Source organism: Alosa sapidissima, chromosome 24, assembly GCF_018492685.1.
Source record: "Alosa sapidissima isolate fAloSap1 chromosome 24, fAloSap1.pri, whole genome shotgun sequence".
NCBI classification, from domain to species: domain Eukaryota; kingdom Metazoa; phylum Chordata; class Actinopteri; order Clupeiformes; family Clupeidae; genus Alosa; species Alosa sapidissima.
In genome coordinates, this window is record NC_055980.1 from 23,114,602 (window position 1) to 23,132,101 (window position 17,500).

Below are 17,500 nucleotides of genomic sequence, written 5' to 3' on the forward strand. Positions count from 1 at the left end.
TTCCAAAAAGGACAAAGCCAGCAGAGGACAAGGCAGGGCAAGCATCTGAGAAAGACCAGACCCCCCCCCCACCCCCCACACACACACACACACACACACCAAGATGCCCTGCCCACCATGCCAACTCTTTAGCTTTCGAAACGATTTATGGCGGCTCGTTCTGGCTCCGGGGCAAGGTGGCGACTCAGAGTGCTGAGAAAAGGATGGTTCAGCGCCTGGAAGAGTTGCGGGGCAAGCGCTACAGAGCTGCAAACGCCGCACTGGAACGCCCCAATTCTGGAAAAAAAACTGTCACTCTTTCCCTTACTCTGATTTTTCCTGCGGCCATTTAAAGGCCTTGGGAGGTCTCGGGCATAGCAAGCATTTCTGAAGTAATCCTGCGACAGTGATGCCAATGCTCTTGATATCGACGGCCTTGCCAGAAAGCATGTGGTCTGACAGGGTGTATCCCCCACATGTTTTGGCTTCAGGCACAAAAACAAATCAGAAAGCACAATTACAGTAATTTGGATTAGCTGCACTAATTCATAAAAATCGATTGATTGTGCAGCCCTACCTCCAACTCTATCCATGTGCAATCAAAATAAAACATATGAACAACAGAACTCGTGCAGAATACATATCACACTCAAGAGTTCAGGCTTTCAAACAATAAATCCCAGGATGCTGCATGACACTTGTTTATGAAATAACAGCAAAGATGAGGAGAAGGCACTCGGGGGAGTCATGTGACAACACCACTCGCAACTGCAGTGGCCAATCAGCCATCTCCGTTCTGCTGTCATCATAATGGAATAAAGGGGGGGGGGGGGCATCTGGGGAGTCGATGAAAAGCAGGCAGAGATGAGGGCAGTTATTTACAGCAGACCTATTATCAGACTCAGGGCCTGCAGAGCAATAGCTATGGTCAGAGACTTTCTAATGAGGAGACACAGCACTCAAAAAATCCTCCATAGAAATGCATGGGGCTAGTTTGTAACGCCAATATGGCTGTTGTCTACACATATCACACCCCTTCCTCGGCAAAACGTCGACATATGTGAATACATTGAGCCAATCATGTGGTGTGATGTGAATACATTGAGCCAATCATATGGTGTGCTGTGAAGACATCGTTCCAATCATGTGAACTCGCCGCTGGAGCAAGATTTGGTGTCGTGAAGCCTTGCTCACGCGCATTTCTGAGGATTAAGAGGATGCCCGATGAGTGCCCAAAAAGCGTTGCTGCAATATGGCCGCCGAGTGGAGGGACTTGCCTAAAAGGACTTTGCTATGGTTCTAGAAGCTGATCTTTTCTGGTTGTTGTTGTTCAAAGGTATGGCACTTGTCTCTTGGGTTCAAAGTTCAACTCTTGAGGTGGTCGCCAAAGGCAACGTTCACTAAACCTGTGTGTCTGACCTGTGACGCTATGCAGGCGTGGGTTTCAACATGGTTTAACCTCATTTAGAGAAATGCTACATTTCACAGAACGGAGGGAGGGCTGCAAGATGATGACGACACACCGAAGCCGTTATGAGCTACGTACATTTGATATACATTCGTAGCGCCCAATCAACGGCTCTGGGCATTCGTAAACCACGTTTCAAATACGAGAAAATGAATGTCTAGGCTAAACGTCAGACTGTTGTAGCCTACTCAGTAAGCACCAGTAATGCTTGTGAAACTGAACCACTGACTCAGTGATGTTCGACTGTTGGTATTTTTCCCAAAGGCCACGCTGTTGATTCATAGGGATGACCGGAGCGATGTGCTCCTTCTTACATCACATGCGGTGACTCATGGAGTCTCCGCACAGACACACTTACTGTAGAGTGAGACCTCCACTTGGGAACGCCTGCTGTAGCTTGTGTTATCAGCCTGAACACCAAGTAAAAGTAAAAGTATACGCCTTTTCTTGCCTTGTCATGTAATAATAATAATAATAATAATAATAATAATAATAATAATAATAATAAATTGTATTTAGAAAAGCGCCTTTCAAGGTACACAAGGACACTGTACAATTAGATATAGACAAGGAAGTACCTAAAACATGCAATCACATCCATGGTTGGATGTATTGTGCATAACCCACCAGTGATTAGGTACAGAAGAAGTGGAGGCAGAGTCATCAATCAATCAATAATTACAGTGCTATGCAATACAATATATTGTCCGGTTGCTGACAGAATGTTAAATATTTGCATTTATCTCAGTAAGTCACCTGCAAACAATTGGGTAACCGTTGCCCTTTCGTTTTACCGATTGTTAGACTCAGCTCAAATATTAGTGTGGCGCTCAAAGCAAAGAAGTCTACTGGAAAACATCCCGCAGCAGTGAAAAAGTAATCTCCCTTGTCTGGGCATCACAGGACATCCATGCATAATGGGGATGTCAAATCAATTATTAACAACGCCTCTAACAGAGCTAGAAATAATGGTAGTTTAATTAACTCCTTCGTTTATCTCTCTAATTGCTCTCACTATGTGCAGAGTAGTGCCTCGCGAGTCGGCAGACGTTCTAAATCAGTTCTCATTTTCAGTTTGAGAGCTTCGAGGCACTGCTGTGTTCTGCCCAGGAGAGGATGACTCTTCTGGAGCAGATGGCTAAATGGTGTCTGCTTCACAGTCGTCTTGTACATTTCTGTGGAAAAATAATTACTTAGTAATTACACTGATTACTTCCTGCATCCGAAGGTCTCCAGAGAGAGAATGAAGTGTGCGGTGAGAAAGTGGGTAGGTTTTTTTTTTTGGGGGGGGAGGGGGGGTTAAATAAGTCTGCATACAAAAGGTCTAATAATGAGCAAGACAAATTGGGTTAGGGAACAAAAGAGAAGTTTTTTAATCGCTATTCTGAGACAAATTGCTGATGTAATTCAGTATCAAGTCCTCTTGACATTGTAGAAAGAATGCACTCAAAATGTATTTTTATTAGTCAACCATAGCATTTGCATGCCACCATAGGAAGCTACTTTAGTGTGCAGATGCTTTCAAATACTGTATTTCTAGCTTCAGAGATACAGCAGCCATTCAGTGTAGATATGGTGTGTGTTTCTTTTCTACAGTTATCAGTAAGTCCTCTGCCCTCATTCCAACCGTTAGTGTAACATTTAAGACTGATATGGCCTGGGCCGCAGTCCAATTGTATTGTTACTCGGCCACTGAAGCTTTCACGAAACAGCAAACCGCTCACTTTCGCTTTCAACTCCTGGGAATTTGTGAAACGGCGGTACAAAAGCTGCCTTGTTCTCTCAGGTGAGTGTGCACAGTGCTGCTGCAGGTGCGTTTAGATATCTCATGTACTTCATGCAATCCAAGAGCCCTCACTGTCCCCATCAATGACATCTACACGTCCAGTGTCAGGGTTGTGCACAATTCGAATAGCAATTCTGCTTCCTGTTTGCTACCTCAATTGAAATGCAAGTGAAATTCAAGAATTGAATTGGAATTTAAGAGCCAGTTTCAATTCCATTCTAGAATTTTGCACAAGCCTGACGTCTATACATCTAAAGACCAGGGAGACCAGAAAGACCAGTCATTCCACATAGCATATCCTGGTTTCTGACCTGCATATACTGTAGATTGCATATGGACATTGCATACGGAAGGACTGGTCAAACCAAATAACACAGTTCTGGCCAATTTACTCCACATTGTTTGCTTATCAGTTAATCAGTAGAGTGTCTTTGGCCCGAAAGGCTTGTTCTGTTTTCATTTCCTTAATGCACATAATGAACTTTACTCTTGCAAAGGGCACACTATGCTGATAACTCATTTTGTGTTCCAGAGAAAAAAGTCAGTAATACAAGGCGTGACTACTGGGAACATAAGTAGATACTTATAATGAATTTCTTTTTTTTTTGGTGGAAAAACTACTGTAGCTACTAAAACCACACACTGCAATTGTAGACAATTGTACAAGACATTTGTAAACCATTGCAATGCACAGTATTACAAAGAATACTCTCATTCATACTGTATATCCCCCAACAACAGTGAGATGAGAGATGCATTTCACAACTACAACTATAAGTAACCTGCAAAGAAGGTTTGTGGAAAAAATCTATCTGTTCCTGATACAGTAAGCTTCTCTGAATTTCTCTTCATCTGGTAAAACATCCTATCTGCCGACGATTTCTTTTTCGCCCCGCAGTTCAGGCTGGAAACATCTGTGCATCTTTTTCTGCTGCTTCCGTTACAATTCCGGACCAATCACAAGCTGGCTTATCCACCTGGCGCGCTATTGGCAGGGTTAAAAAACGATGACAGTGTTTCCCACAGAATTGAATTCCATTTGTGGTGGTTGGTTTGCAGAATTAACTTGAATACAACAGTTTTTAACAATTAGTACTGTGTGGTTATGATGCTAACCGGATTTAAGCACAATTTAGTACAACCTGGAAAGTCATTGTGTGGTGGTCAATGTTGATATTGTGGTGGGCATCCAGCCACAAATTAGTCAATGTATGGGACACACTGGATGACGACAGCGGGAGAGCCTGGAGTTTCGCGTCGATCTGCAAACGTCACCTGGTTCGTTGGTCAGATTGGTGAATGACTATCCAATTGCGTACAGAGTCATTTGAACTATGCCCGTTGGTCACGCCTCTTGTGCAGTAGAAAATACATAGCGGACTCCCCAGACCAATGTTAAATCTTAAAAGATTGAGCTTGGTCTGATGAAAGCCAGACTAAAAACATCCCTTATCAATAACTGCCGGGAAGGTACAGTAGAGTTAATGTTTTATTAAGAAGCAACATAGTATTGTGTTAACGTCATCATTTTGGTATTGTGACCATCCTGGAAGAAGCCAGAGCCAGCCCTTGTCACCAATGAGGGCCGAGGACAGTGGTCACACCCCATTCCTGGGGACGGAGCTTCCTTTAGACCATTGGCCAGCAGAGCTCTTGCATCACCGCAAGCATCTGCGTGGCGAGCCAAACACGATTCACACACAAACAAACGCGGGCATTATCGGGCGGCGAGAACACTCGACTGTGGGAGCACAGTCCTGAACCTGGGACCAGTGGGCAGCTGGCATTGCCCGTGAGGTAACCTGCGTATATGCCCTGCTGAGTCTGACTGAGTGACTGACTGGCGGAGACAGAGAAACAGCACAAGGCCTTCTACACTTTTCTGCCCTTCCCAGCTCAGTGACTCCCCATCTCTGAGTGCAATGCAATCACACAGAAGTCCCCATTCATTCCTTACTAGCCACTGGAAAACCCGGATAACAATCCACTTCACTCAATCCATTTGAGTATTTGTAACTTCAAATAAATTCCTTTGGTTACACTTTACAGTACTTGACAGTATCGATATAAGAGTGACATGACACTGTCATGAATGTGTCATAAACAAGTCATAAACGTTTCTGTTATTAAGTGACCTTCGATTTTTGTCATAACAAGTTAGGGTTGGGATTTTGAATAGGTTTAAGGTTAGGTTTATAGGGTTAGGGTTAGGATTAGGGTTAGGATTCATGTGTCATGACAGTGCCATGTGTTCATGACAGTGTCATGTCACTCTTATGTCGATACTGTCAAGTAAAGTGTTACCATTCAGTGTTTCCCACAGAATTGAATTCTACTGTATTTGTGGTGGTAGGTTTGCAGAATTAACTTGAATGTAACAGTTTTTAACAAATTAGCGCAGCGTGGTTATGATGCTAACCAGATTTAAGCACAATTTAGTAGAACCTGTAAAAATCATTGTGTGGTGGTCAATGTTGATATTGTGGTGGGCCGCCACAAATAAGTCAATATATGGGAAACACTGCCATTCCTTTTTGGGGTTGCTTGGACCTACACTTGGTTTCGGATGAGTATGAATAACTTATCCTTGAGCACTAAAGCTCTGAGACAAGTAGCCTGCACTGGCACAAGGAGGAGCAGACACCTCCACATGGGTCAGCACTCATCACCGTAGCTGGACAGATATTTGTATCGGGGACCAAAGCAGGAGCGTGGGTCCCTCACTCATAGGCAGAGAGAGTGGTTCTTTCATGACAGCGTGACTTCAGACCAAAGACTTATGTCAACATTCTGACTTCTGAATCTGTGAATGAATGACCTCTGGATGATGCCAAAAAGGCCACGAATAAAGCTATCGGCGGCTGAGATGCAGCTGGTGGAGGTTGTTCAAACGCATGTTGCAGGAGGGACGCTACACTGCACTGACGTACCAAGTCCTTTTTGGGGCTTTGTGGAAACACAAGACGGTATTTCCTAGAATAACACAAGGTCAAGCAGACACGTCCCAGATGCACTGCATGTCCTTTTAAGTCTATCCACTACAGCAAGGTTGCTGCTGAGACACCTCAGGTCACTCACATCAATGTACAGCCATTGTCTAAAAAACCTTCAAACACCAAAGCCCTAAACTCAAGAGGGCCAAACCCTGCACAACTGTCTCCTTAGACGTCTAAATAGCAGCTATAAACGGGTTTTGTCACTCCACAATCCAAATAAATCATGATGACGAATGCCTGAAGTCCGCTGCCATACACCAGGCTTAAGCTTAACCAAACACAAGAATCTTCGTTTAGTGCCTATGGCTATTCAACATAACATCTACAAGTTGAATGTTTCCTCTGCGCAAGGCTACTGTGTACACAATACACATTGACAAAAACGGTTTAGAGAAGGTCATGCAATACTAAATGTAGCCTATTAAATATTTGGACAAAATCAATGTATCTGATATTGAATTAACTTTCTATTTTGTGGACTGTGAGGCACCTCAATTAGTGCTCAGCATAATCCCCTGTATTAAGATGGTTTAGTTTTTATTGCTGCAGTAGGCTACCTTACTGGGATGAGATCCAGTAAGAAACCTCCGTTCGCTTGAGACAGTGCGGACACTCGAGGAAGTGACTGCATGTGCATGTGTCAGGGCAATTTTGACCTTGTAGAAAAGTTAAGCTATTCACTACACTTCAGATTTGTTTCCACTGCGCATGAATAAAGAAAACGATTAAGATGACTGTTCGACTTGTTAACATATGTCTGGATTATTTCCATTTTTGGCATACTGGCCTTTCAAATGTGAAAAAAGTGCAAATCAAAACAATTTGTTCATACACTGCAGCGTGCACTTGGTTGTTCAAGAAAAGTATTGCCTCCAAAACGTCCCATTCATTGAGTTACGCTACTGTAACGTGCTATAGGGCTGTGCCAGCTGTGGAACCAAATGCAAAATACCAAACCTCACAATGTCTACTGGGACGACATTGTTAAAAGTTTTGCACACTCGCTCACAAGAACACGTTTAATCCAACCGCAATGGGGGGAAAAGGGTCCTCGTACCTGTTCAGATTCCGGATCACCTGCAACGGAGGCCATATTGAAGCAGATCCCGCGCGCAACTAATCAAAACTCTTCCGTCGGCGACGAACCTTCTGTATATTCCATAAATATTGATATAACGATATGGATTGGTGTTGCTGAGGTGTTAAGGGCTAGCACAAAACCCCCACCTTTACATTAAACTGCCCGGAGACGAATAACACAGTCCACAAAACAATGCGTCCGTCTGAAACCAGCCACAGGTAAAGTCCACTGCATGTAGTAGCCTAGACGAAGCTGCCGAAGTTTGCCACAGCCCTGCGTGAGGGCAGGGTGCAGCGGGCTCACTTGTAGAGCTCAAATGAAACGGCAGAGTAGCGGACAGGGAAAGTTTGCGTTTGGCAAACACCTGTGGCTCTGACCAAACTTGTAGAAAGTCCTGTTATAGCTTTGCTCGTCAGTCTCCTAACTGTTCACTTCCATTTAGTTTGTTTTTCTCATTTACGTTCTGTTGGCAAAATGTTTAAAGAGAGATTTTTTAGTTTTTTGTTTGTTTGTTTTAGGGGGGGCATGTGAGTCGTCTATCCTTTCTACACAACAGTCACTTTGTATGCATTGTGACAAAGTAGGCAATACAATTATGAAAGTAATTTCTGAAGGCTAACTGCTCATTCTGGATTTACCTGCAACGCTTCTGGCAGTGAACACCAGAGGACGCAGTATCCTCTCTTTTTGTCTAGACTAGACAAAAGCAGTTGAATCAAGGCTAGGCTACTTTACATCAAGTCTCTATTCAATCTGCTCCTATAGCCTATGACATTTCCTAATTAATACACTAGGCTAAACTACACCTACTCAGAAGAATGGAATAGGGAGCAGTATAGAGCAGGACAAAGATATGGAAGAAGACACTGTTGCAGCTATAAACTAATATGCAGACACAGTATCAATGCCATCAACACGTTAGTCGAGAGTGCAATTAAATAATCAAATAGGGCCTGCTGCTAAATTAATATTTAAATGTTAATTCGTGTGATTGTAGTATGATTATTACAATGTTGTAACTGTGAGCACAGTCTGCACTTACTTTATTTGTACACAAGATGGCACCAGTCTTCAGCCACTCACTTGAGGAATCAGAATTAGTCTTGAATGTTGGATGGGTGATTGTGGCGTTTGTTAATAGTGGCATAATAAAAACTTAGCTCTTTGGTTGCCTAACATATTATTATGGTTCTGCGTGCTGAGTCTGGCCGTTTTAATCATGGTAAGTTAATAATACATAGCCTACTATCTGAATACCTGAATTGAGGATGTAGCCTACAATATGGGAAATATTTCTGACTTAGCAAAACAATTTCTAATAGTGCAAAAGTAGGCTACCCATTGGCCCACTCCACTCCACTGTATTTTAATATTTTCACTTTAAGTTCTCTATAGTAGGAGTATACGAAAATTAAGGGATTTTCTTTATTCTGGCAGTAGGACCTATTTTAGGCTACCTGACATGGCCAGAGTAAAATGAGATGATCAAAAGAAGGATTATGGTTTGGTGATTCCAAGGTGGACCACATAAGGTTTAGGATATGGTGTTGTTCACCTTATGCTTTCACGAGCTGTGATTGAAGAATGACCCGATAGGTGAACCAGATCAGCAACCCCATACAGATCACCGGCTCGCACAGCCTCAGATCCCAGGTTAATGTGTTACATCATGACACAAGCAACTTGTTTACAGGTCAGGAAACTATTCCAGACTTTGTCCAACCAGGAGACCTTGTGTTATTTAGAATGGTGATGACTAGCCTACTGTTATAACAACAATGTTGGTATTACTCCATAAGTGGTGGGGTTTGTTGCTTGCCATCAATAAGTAATAAGGTAGGCCAGTGGTTCCCAAACTTTTAACAGGCATGTACCCCCTGAGACATTATGATCTTCCGGAGTACCCCCAACACCACTAGGCTAATTGTTAACACGTTTTTTTTTTTTTTTATTGTTTTATTAATATTTATTTTTCAATCAAAATCAATTTTGTCGAGAATAGTGAATATGATCATAAACATATGATACAAATCTCATCAATAGTCAACATATAATAGGCCTACAAATGTGCTGAATATAATTATTTTAAATAGATCTGTACCTAATCTCACACATCTCACAATCGTCTTGTTGAATGCAGTGATCTTATCTGCTAGGTGCTTGTCTTTGCCTTGTAACTGGAGATTTATTGAGCTTTCCAAATATATCGATAGGCCAGCTTCGTCAAGAAATGTTCATTAGTGAACGTGCTTGTAGATTCAAACATGCGCTCTTCCTCCAAGAAGAGGCGACTCGGAGCTCAAACACGCGACAGCACTTTACCTCGGGAAGGCCACCTTGCCTCGCTGTGAAACAGTACAGCTCCCATCTCCTCTCAAAGTGCGGAGAACAGACACGCTTTTAAGGGCCGGGTCTTGATGAAATTCACCACTCTCACAACCTCGTTCAAAATCTCATTCATGTCGGGACTAACTAAGCTGCCTTGACACGAGCGCTTCCCTATGAATAACACAGTGCGTCCATTGCGCATCGGGTGCTACCTGGGCCTAAGCTTGTTTTTCACAGTTCGCGCCCCACCTGGCATGTCTCCGCGACCCATAGTTTGAGAAACGCTGTTTTACCCTCTCTGTCTCCACTCTCGAATATTTTGTTAATGCGGAGAAAATAAGTTTTTAATCTGCAGTGCAAATGCGGAAGTTAAGTTACCAACGTGGGATAGAGAAAACGTTTGAAAAGGCAAATGACTTAGATCTTTTTTCGCGTAGGCCTACCCCCTGAAATCAGTCCACGTACCCCTGGGGGTACGCGTACCCCAGTTTGACAACCTTGAAGGTAGGCCTAAGGCATGCATAATATTACAAAGCACAACTTACATTGACAATATAACGTTTTAAATCTAATCGGCTAACAATCTTTTGTTCTCAAGAGTCAGGTAGCTGTCTAAAATGCTTGCCGAAGGCCATGGCTTTTCGTTCACCTTATTATTTTACCGTCATGGCTTCATATGTGTGTCACACTTCATATGTGTGTCACCCGTCTCGTGTATTCCGTTGATTCGTTATGCCCTTGTTCGTTTACTCCTATCCGCTATCCCAAGTGATTACCTCCGTATTCAGAGCTGTGTCACCAGTGTCCCCGGATGGTCGGCGGAATGACCCCGCGCGCATGATGATTACCGCGGTAGAACCGCAGGAACAGCGTGCATTCAACCTGCCAGTCCGGCGCATTAGCGGAATCCTCAACTGACACACAAACCCTTCGTGTGGCACGCGAACGCGACTCGGTTACAAGTCAAGTTACATAATGAGATTTTCCCCCCTTCCTCCTCTTTTCAAGGGAAGGGCAGAGCGCAGGTCGAGGTAGGCTATTCTCCAGAATCCGTGTGCGTTCTCTCAAATAAACTAGGCCTACCCCTTGGAAAAAGAGAAGAACCAACACAGTATTCACTTCTGATGATATTGTATAACAGACATATCTGGCCTGTTGTTTCATTTTGATCCTTAGGGGCTTCTGCTGTTTCTATGAAAATAAATCAACACTGTGAAGGAAATTGATAGATCCTCAGAAGAACACCTTCTGTTCAGACTGTCATGAAAAATAAACTGTCCTTTCACAAAATATCCCTGCCCTGCTGTGGAGTCCCTCTAAAAAAATGGAACACGCTAAAAACGGTTGCTTATAACTTCTGATAAAACAAATTATAAAAATACCCCCCACATCCCTTGCTTCATATCAGCTAGCCTACAGCAACCTGCACAAGAGTGTTTGAAAGCTTCTTGTGCACTCTCAGATCTAAGCTAGTACCGACACCTACGTGTTCTGTTCAATAAAGCAGCAGAAAAAGGAATGCGAGTTGGAAGAGAGAGAGCATCTTCAGTGTAGCCTATATGCCTCCAGTCCATAGAGATTCCAACGGCCCCCCTCTCGTTATATATTTCCCCACAGATAAGATCACCCTTCCTGGATTCTTATAAATAGATTAGCTGGCTGAGGACAGACAAGCCTCAACAGACACAGAGATAGCAGCAGAGGTCTAGAAAGAGAATTGTTGACATCTCAGGGGGCTAAGAAAATATGCCTGCAAGATATCGGATTTTCACTACCAAAAGAATTCACAATATTTGTCACACCAGTAGTTTAAGCCCAATGATGTATCAACTAAGACCCTTTGGTATCATCTCAAGGTAAACTTTCAAGGTAAGACTGTGTGAAAGAAAGAGCACACACAAACAAGGAAATTACATAAAATCAATCATTTATTCAACAATAGTTCCATTTTAAAAAATAAATTAATTAATTAACATCCAACATAAAGGATAATGACCAGCAAGATCAAAGGCCTTTTTGACAGCATGAACCGAATGAACCAGCCATTCAGTTATTAGCAGCTAACAATAGTCACTGACAAGTTTTGCAGTTATTTTACCAGAAATAAAAAATAAAATTCACATGATTTACCTAGTGATAATAACTTCTACATTATCGCTTTGGTTAACTAAAGAGGACCTAGCCATACTGATAACAGAACATACTCTTCACTTCAATGTTTTCCCCCACTTCATTAATTGTTTTTTTTTTTTTTTCAAGTAATAGGTTTCCCTTCTCTCGGTGGATGGGCAGAATGTTTTTTTTTTTTTTAAAAGACCATCTACAAGTAGCTCTCCCAGTGGGTTTAGATACAGTATACACTACATCTTGGTGCGGCTTACAGTACACTCACACACACGCACGGCCTTATAGCCACAGCTTCTGGACAGTACACTGAGAAGCGTAGCAGCAGCCTTGGAGAAGACCAGGGTTATCACTAGACCTAAAACTCTACTGGGGCACAGTCCAATCTAATCATAATAATAATAATAATAATAATAATAATAATAATCTGCTTCCAAAGAGGCAACAGGAGCTAGTTAAAACCTTAAGTTATTTAATAGGGGCACTAAGAGGTCTAGTGAAGCCCATGGAGAAGACTCCCCGATGCTGCCCACTCATTCTCTGAAAAGCGTACAGTCACTAGTATAAACCACCAGCGACAGACATTATGCAGTACAGATACTCATCAGGAAACAGCGATACATTTCATCTCTTGAGACCAAGATAGTCCCTTTAGGTACGTGATGTTAATAAAGTTACAATCTACAAGTATGTAACTTCTAGCACAATAACGGTAATGGTATAAGTATACACAAGTAGTGGATATGATTTTTTTGTTAAATATTATTTATTTATTTTTTTGTTACATTTTTGTTTTGTGTTTTAAGATTTGTCATTAGTTAAGGTCCATTTTCAAGTAAACCCTGAACTAATTGTATAGTGCTAAGCCCTTCTAATGTTTAAGAGTTGTTTCTTGAAAGATCTTTTAAGGTCAATACTGTGCTACAATAAAGGACAGAAATTTGTAGAAAAATAATATCCTATCTGCAGCGATTCTAGAACATGGCGGAGTAGAGGATAGATCAGTTAGTCCCTGGCACTGGCTTGGGTTTATTCGCTGATTTATTAGAACAGGTTAGAACCAGCAGTTCTCAATCTTGTTCCACGGGTTCCCCATCCTACCCTAGGCTACATTGTCTTCTCCCCATCCCTGCTTCAAGCTCGCCTCATTTGACTCAACATTATCTTCATGCTTTTGATTGGCTACATCAGGCATGTTCAGCCAATCAAGAGCATCCTTGTTGAGTTTAGTCAGGTTGCTCAGCCAATCAAAAAGTGCCATTGCTGCCGAGTCAGGTACTCGGAACAGGGATGAGTGAAACGAAGCACATAGTGCAAGAGTATCCCAAGCTGGAGCAGGACTGGGAGAACCGCTGAGTTATATTAGAGTTATTGCATTAAAGAACCTGACTTGGGGCTGGTGCCTTGGAGACTGCTGTACAGACACACACAATCACAACACAGAGGATTACATCCATGAAGGTGTATGACAGCAACTATGTTATCCCACCAGCTGGACTAGTGGGGTTCAAGAGCTTTGGCCAGAGAACGCCAGAGGCGAAGGACCTCAGAATTCTGTGAAGGCCCCCCGAGAAACAATTAGTACGTATACAGAAAGCCACGTCAGTTAGCGTGAAGCGTACAGAGCACTTGAATGACTGCATTTTACGCATGAATGGATTCACCACTAGCTAAATGCTATCTAATTCCACAGTGGGGTTAAACAGGAAGTGCTGAGTTAAGAAAGCAGTATTTCACACTATACATTCCAACAGGATCACTTCCTTGTTGGTACCTAATGACTTGGGGATTCTGCCGGAATCTGGAGAAAAAGCCCAGCGAGCCTAAGTTCAAACAGCAAGGATTGCACCGAAATACAAAACGCAAGGTGAAGTGCAACAATCAGCAGTTAATACAATCGCCAGCCATCAACCAATGCAGCAATATGTGGCTGGGAGGAGAGAATGTCAGGGCCTCGGCGAACGTGCCATGATTGGCCAGGCTGAATTGTCTGGACACATGGATTGTGCTTTGTGATTGGTTCGATTTTGGGGGATGGGAGGGTCTAAATGGTACCAGACCACCTCCTCAACAATTTTTGGATAGGTGTGTGTGTGGGGGGGGGGGGGGGGTTTGGGGTGCAGGCAGTGGGTTGGACAGTGCATTTGTCAGATATACATCCTCCTCAGAAAAGGCTAAGACAGGAAATACTAGCGATGGCGACTACTCAGTTCAGTGCACCTGCAAGAGAGGGCACTTGCTCTTGTGCCCTTCAGCGTTCATCCTCTCTTCTTCTCCTCCCGCCCTCCCTTTTTCTTTTTCCCTCTCTCTCTCCATCTCTCTTTCCCTCTCTCTCTCTCTCCCATCCTCCTCCGTCTCCCTCCATCACTTTCTCTGTTTCTAGCCCCAGTGGCGGCTGGTTAATGCAAGTGGCTAGGGCAACACCCTCTCCCAATCATCCAGAGGTAATCTAGTGAAATTGAAAAAAAAAAAAAAATGTTATTCACACAGTGTGCCAAGTAGTCATGTCAGCACAAAATAGATTTCAAATTATATTTGGTGATTTTCTATATGAATATGTATACTTCCTGAAGGAAAATTCAAACGGCACAAAATTAGCCACAGCCACCTAGACAATATTATGAGACTATTTTTTTGCAAGCTTAGCATTAGCATTGGCTAGTTGAAGGCTACAGGATTTGAAATACTATAGAAGGCACAATGAAGAGCTGACACAAAATGGAGTTCTGAATAACAGACTATAAAATGTTGTGGATTGTTTGTATTGGCTTCATATGGACTTAAGGAGAATAAGACCTTGAAAAGAATGGAGGTTTGTCAGAGCTCACCACATAGGCTATGCTATTGTTAGAGATGTCTGACTTCAAGCAGTCACTAAAAAATGTGCTGGCCAGAAGGAAAGGGCAAAATGTATGTTCAAGTAGTACTACTGGCTGGTGATTGGACAACATTTCGGTGTGGTGTTGTTCTTAGATCTTTTTTTTTTTTTGCTTTTTGCTTTTTTTTGCTCAATTCATTCATTGGTCACCCAAGTTTTAGCTCCAGCCGCCACTGATTAGTCTCTATCTCTCTTCCTCCCTCATCCATCTCTCTCTTCCTCCCTCCATCTCTCTCTTCCTCCCTCCATTTTCCTCTCTCTCCCTCTTTCTCTGTCTCTTTCTCTAGCTCTCCTCCTCTCTCCCTCTGCCTGCCTCTAGCTCTCCCTCCCTCCTCACACCATCTCTCCCTTTCTTTCTCACCCTCTCTCTCTCTCTATCCCTGTCTATCTCTCTCTCCTCCCTCACCCCTCCTCTCTCTCTTTCTCACCCTACGGTGGGCATCGCGTTGGCAGGAGTGGTGCTTGTTGAGGACCACGTACTCCTTCTCCCTCTCCTCTCCTATCTCTCCCTCTCCCCCTCTCATCCCTCCCCCTCTCATCCCTCCCCCTCTCTCTCCCTCCATCCCTCTCTCCCTCCCTTTCTCTCTCCACCTCCCCACCCTCATCCTCTCCCTCCCTCTCTTTCTCACCCTACGGCGGGTGAGGCCCGCCAGAAGCACCAGCGCCTGCGCGAGTGGTGCTTGTTGAGGACCACGTCCTCCTTCTCCCGCTCCTTCTTCATGCGCTGGTAGTGGTCCTCCTCCTTCAGGTACCACACTGGCGGCCAGCGGTGCTTCTCAAAGTACTCCTGGTTCTCTGTAAAGAAGTGGACAGCACACATAGCACACATAGCATAGCATAGCATAGCACAGCACAGTCAGATCCCACTGTATGGTACCACTGCTTCAGAGGGAGACACTACCCTTCCGAAAAAGAACTACAGTAACACTACAGATTTCTATATATATCCTATGTAGTGTTCCTATAGTGCAGTCTCATTTGTTTTTGTTTTTCCATACTGACAGTACTGGGTGACCTCAAGAAATGGAGATCTATATGAAAAATTGCCGGATTTCCCCTTTAAAAGTAGCTTAGAGAGTAGCTTGTGGCTTCGCTCACTACATTTTGCCCATCACTGATCTATAGTATTCCTATGTTAATACTTTGTCCTAAAATACTATAAGATTCCTGTAGTTATTTTTTGTAAGGGTATAGGGAAAAAAGCAGTGCTGTGGTGGAGTAGTTCAAGGACTTGATTTCCTTGATGACACCAGCAGTGCCATAAATATGTATCATTTCATCCATATTCTGAAATAAATGTGGGAGAGACAAGAAGAGGTAGCTGTAATGGAGGCATTTTCCAATACATTTCTCCTGTGACTGGGAGAGTTTAAAAATCATAGTCGTTCATGTCATGCTACAAAGATAAAGGTAGGGCTCACAGTACAGCATAGTGGTCGTTCTTACCTAGTGACTTGGACTTGATTTCTTTGCGGTAATTGGCACAAACGCTGTTGTAATGTGTACAAATGTGATGCAAGCACCAGGCTGCTAACTGGTTAGCATTGTGAAACTGTAAACAAAAAACAAAAAGCATTCGTTTAGCCACCACAGCGATTAGCCTCTCTGAAGACAGTCTGACAGGCCTGTAGTTAAGGTTTCAATCTTTATCAGTTCTTTGGTTTCCTGTCCAGCCAGATCCAACTCCCTCTGATCCCTTAATCTCAGATCTAAGCACCACGCTCACTTGCACTACATAACACTGTTACCCGTACTCAGCAATCAAGCTAATACAGATTCATAGTACAAATACATACATTTGTATGAGAAAACTATGCATATTTATGTACATATCGTAAAAGTATCTCAGATGGCTAATTATTCCATCTTTCATTCATTTTATTCATTGACATTTTCTTGAATTTACATTCTTGAATAAAATTTACATTTTATATTTACACTACTTTAAATACCTTTAAAAATGAAAGTAATGGTATTGATGTATGAGTAAAAACATAAGTGTTAAAGATGCAACTAAACTAACTAAAAGTGTTTTTCTGAGAGCTCCGATCTTTGGTGCAGACATGGCCCCGGCCGTGGCGCAACTGGCTGGGGCACCTGCATTCTACGCCGGCGACCCGGGTTCGATTCCCGCCCCGTCGTCCTTTCCGGATCCCACCCCAACTCTCTCTCCCACTCGCTTCATGTCATTCTCTATATACTTTAAAAAAAAACTTTAGTAAAAATCTTTGGGGCAGACATGACTGACTGAGAGTGAGGTAAGCCACTGACCTGAGCCAGCTCCAGGTAGGTCAGCACCTCTCCGTCAATATCCTGACCGCCTCGAGAGCCTCTCACCAGCTCAGTCACAGCATACTGTTCTGTATGGAGAGAGAGAGACGGCAACATGAATGTATTGTGATTTCACTTTCGTTTGTTTTTATCTTCATACAGTATTTCACATTTACTATTTATGGTTACACTTTACTTGACAGTACAGACATAAGAGTGACATGACACTGTCATGAACGTGTCATAAACAAGTCATAAACGTTTATGACATACCGCTTCTGTTATGTAGTGACATTCGGTATTTTGTCATACAGTAACAAGTTAGGGTTAGGGTTAGGGTTAGAGGTTAGGGTTAGGGTTCATGTGTCATGAGAGTGTCATGTGTTCATGACAGTGTCATGTCACTCTTATGTCGATACTGTCAAGTAAAGTGTTGCCCTATTTATTCATCTCAATATTTGTTATCCTTTATATGTTTATTCCTTTATATGTTTTATTTTCACCTTTTTACCTTTATTTCTTTCTTAAATTATTTTCTATATTTATGGATGCATCTGTGTATGTATTTGTGTGTGACTACTTTCAATAG

The 17,500-nt window shown here is 42.8% G+C and overlaps 1 protein-coding gene and 1 long non-coding RNA gene across 3 annotated transcripts in view; one reads left to right on the forward strand and one right to left on the reverse strand.

Annotated features, from left to right (window-relative positions):
* Positions 1–14,694, forward strand: part of LOC121700475 — a 22,349-nt gene extending 7,655 nt beyond the window's left edge. Inside the window, exons 2-3 of the long non-coding RNA XR_006027240.1 lie at positions 3,587–3,591; positions 14,614–14,694. This is a non-coding gene — a long non-coding RNA (uncharacterized LOC121700475). The remainder of the gene's footprint in view (positions 1–3,586; positions 3,592–14,613) is intronic.
* Positions 11,549–17,500, reverse strand: part of rhobtb1 (Rho related BTB domain containing 1) — a 26,980-nt gene continuing 21,028 nt past the window's right edge. For both annotated transcript variants that reach the window (XM_042083438.1, XM_042083439.1), the window contains 4 exons: positions 16,912–17,000; positions 16,087–16,192; positions 15,270–15,435; positions 11,549–14,211 (listed from right to left, as the gene is read on the reverse strand). In XM_042083438.1, the coding sequence (XP_041939372.1) occupies positions 14,175–14,211; positions 15,270–15,435; positions 16,087–16,192; positions 16,912–17,000 (398 nt within the window). In that variant the 3' untranslated portion in view covers positions 11,549–14,174. The remainder of the gene's footprint in view (positions 14,212–15,269; positions 15,436–16,086; positions 16,193–16,911; positions 17,001–17,500) is intronic.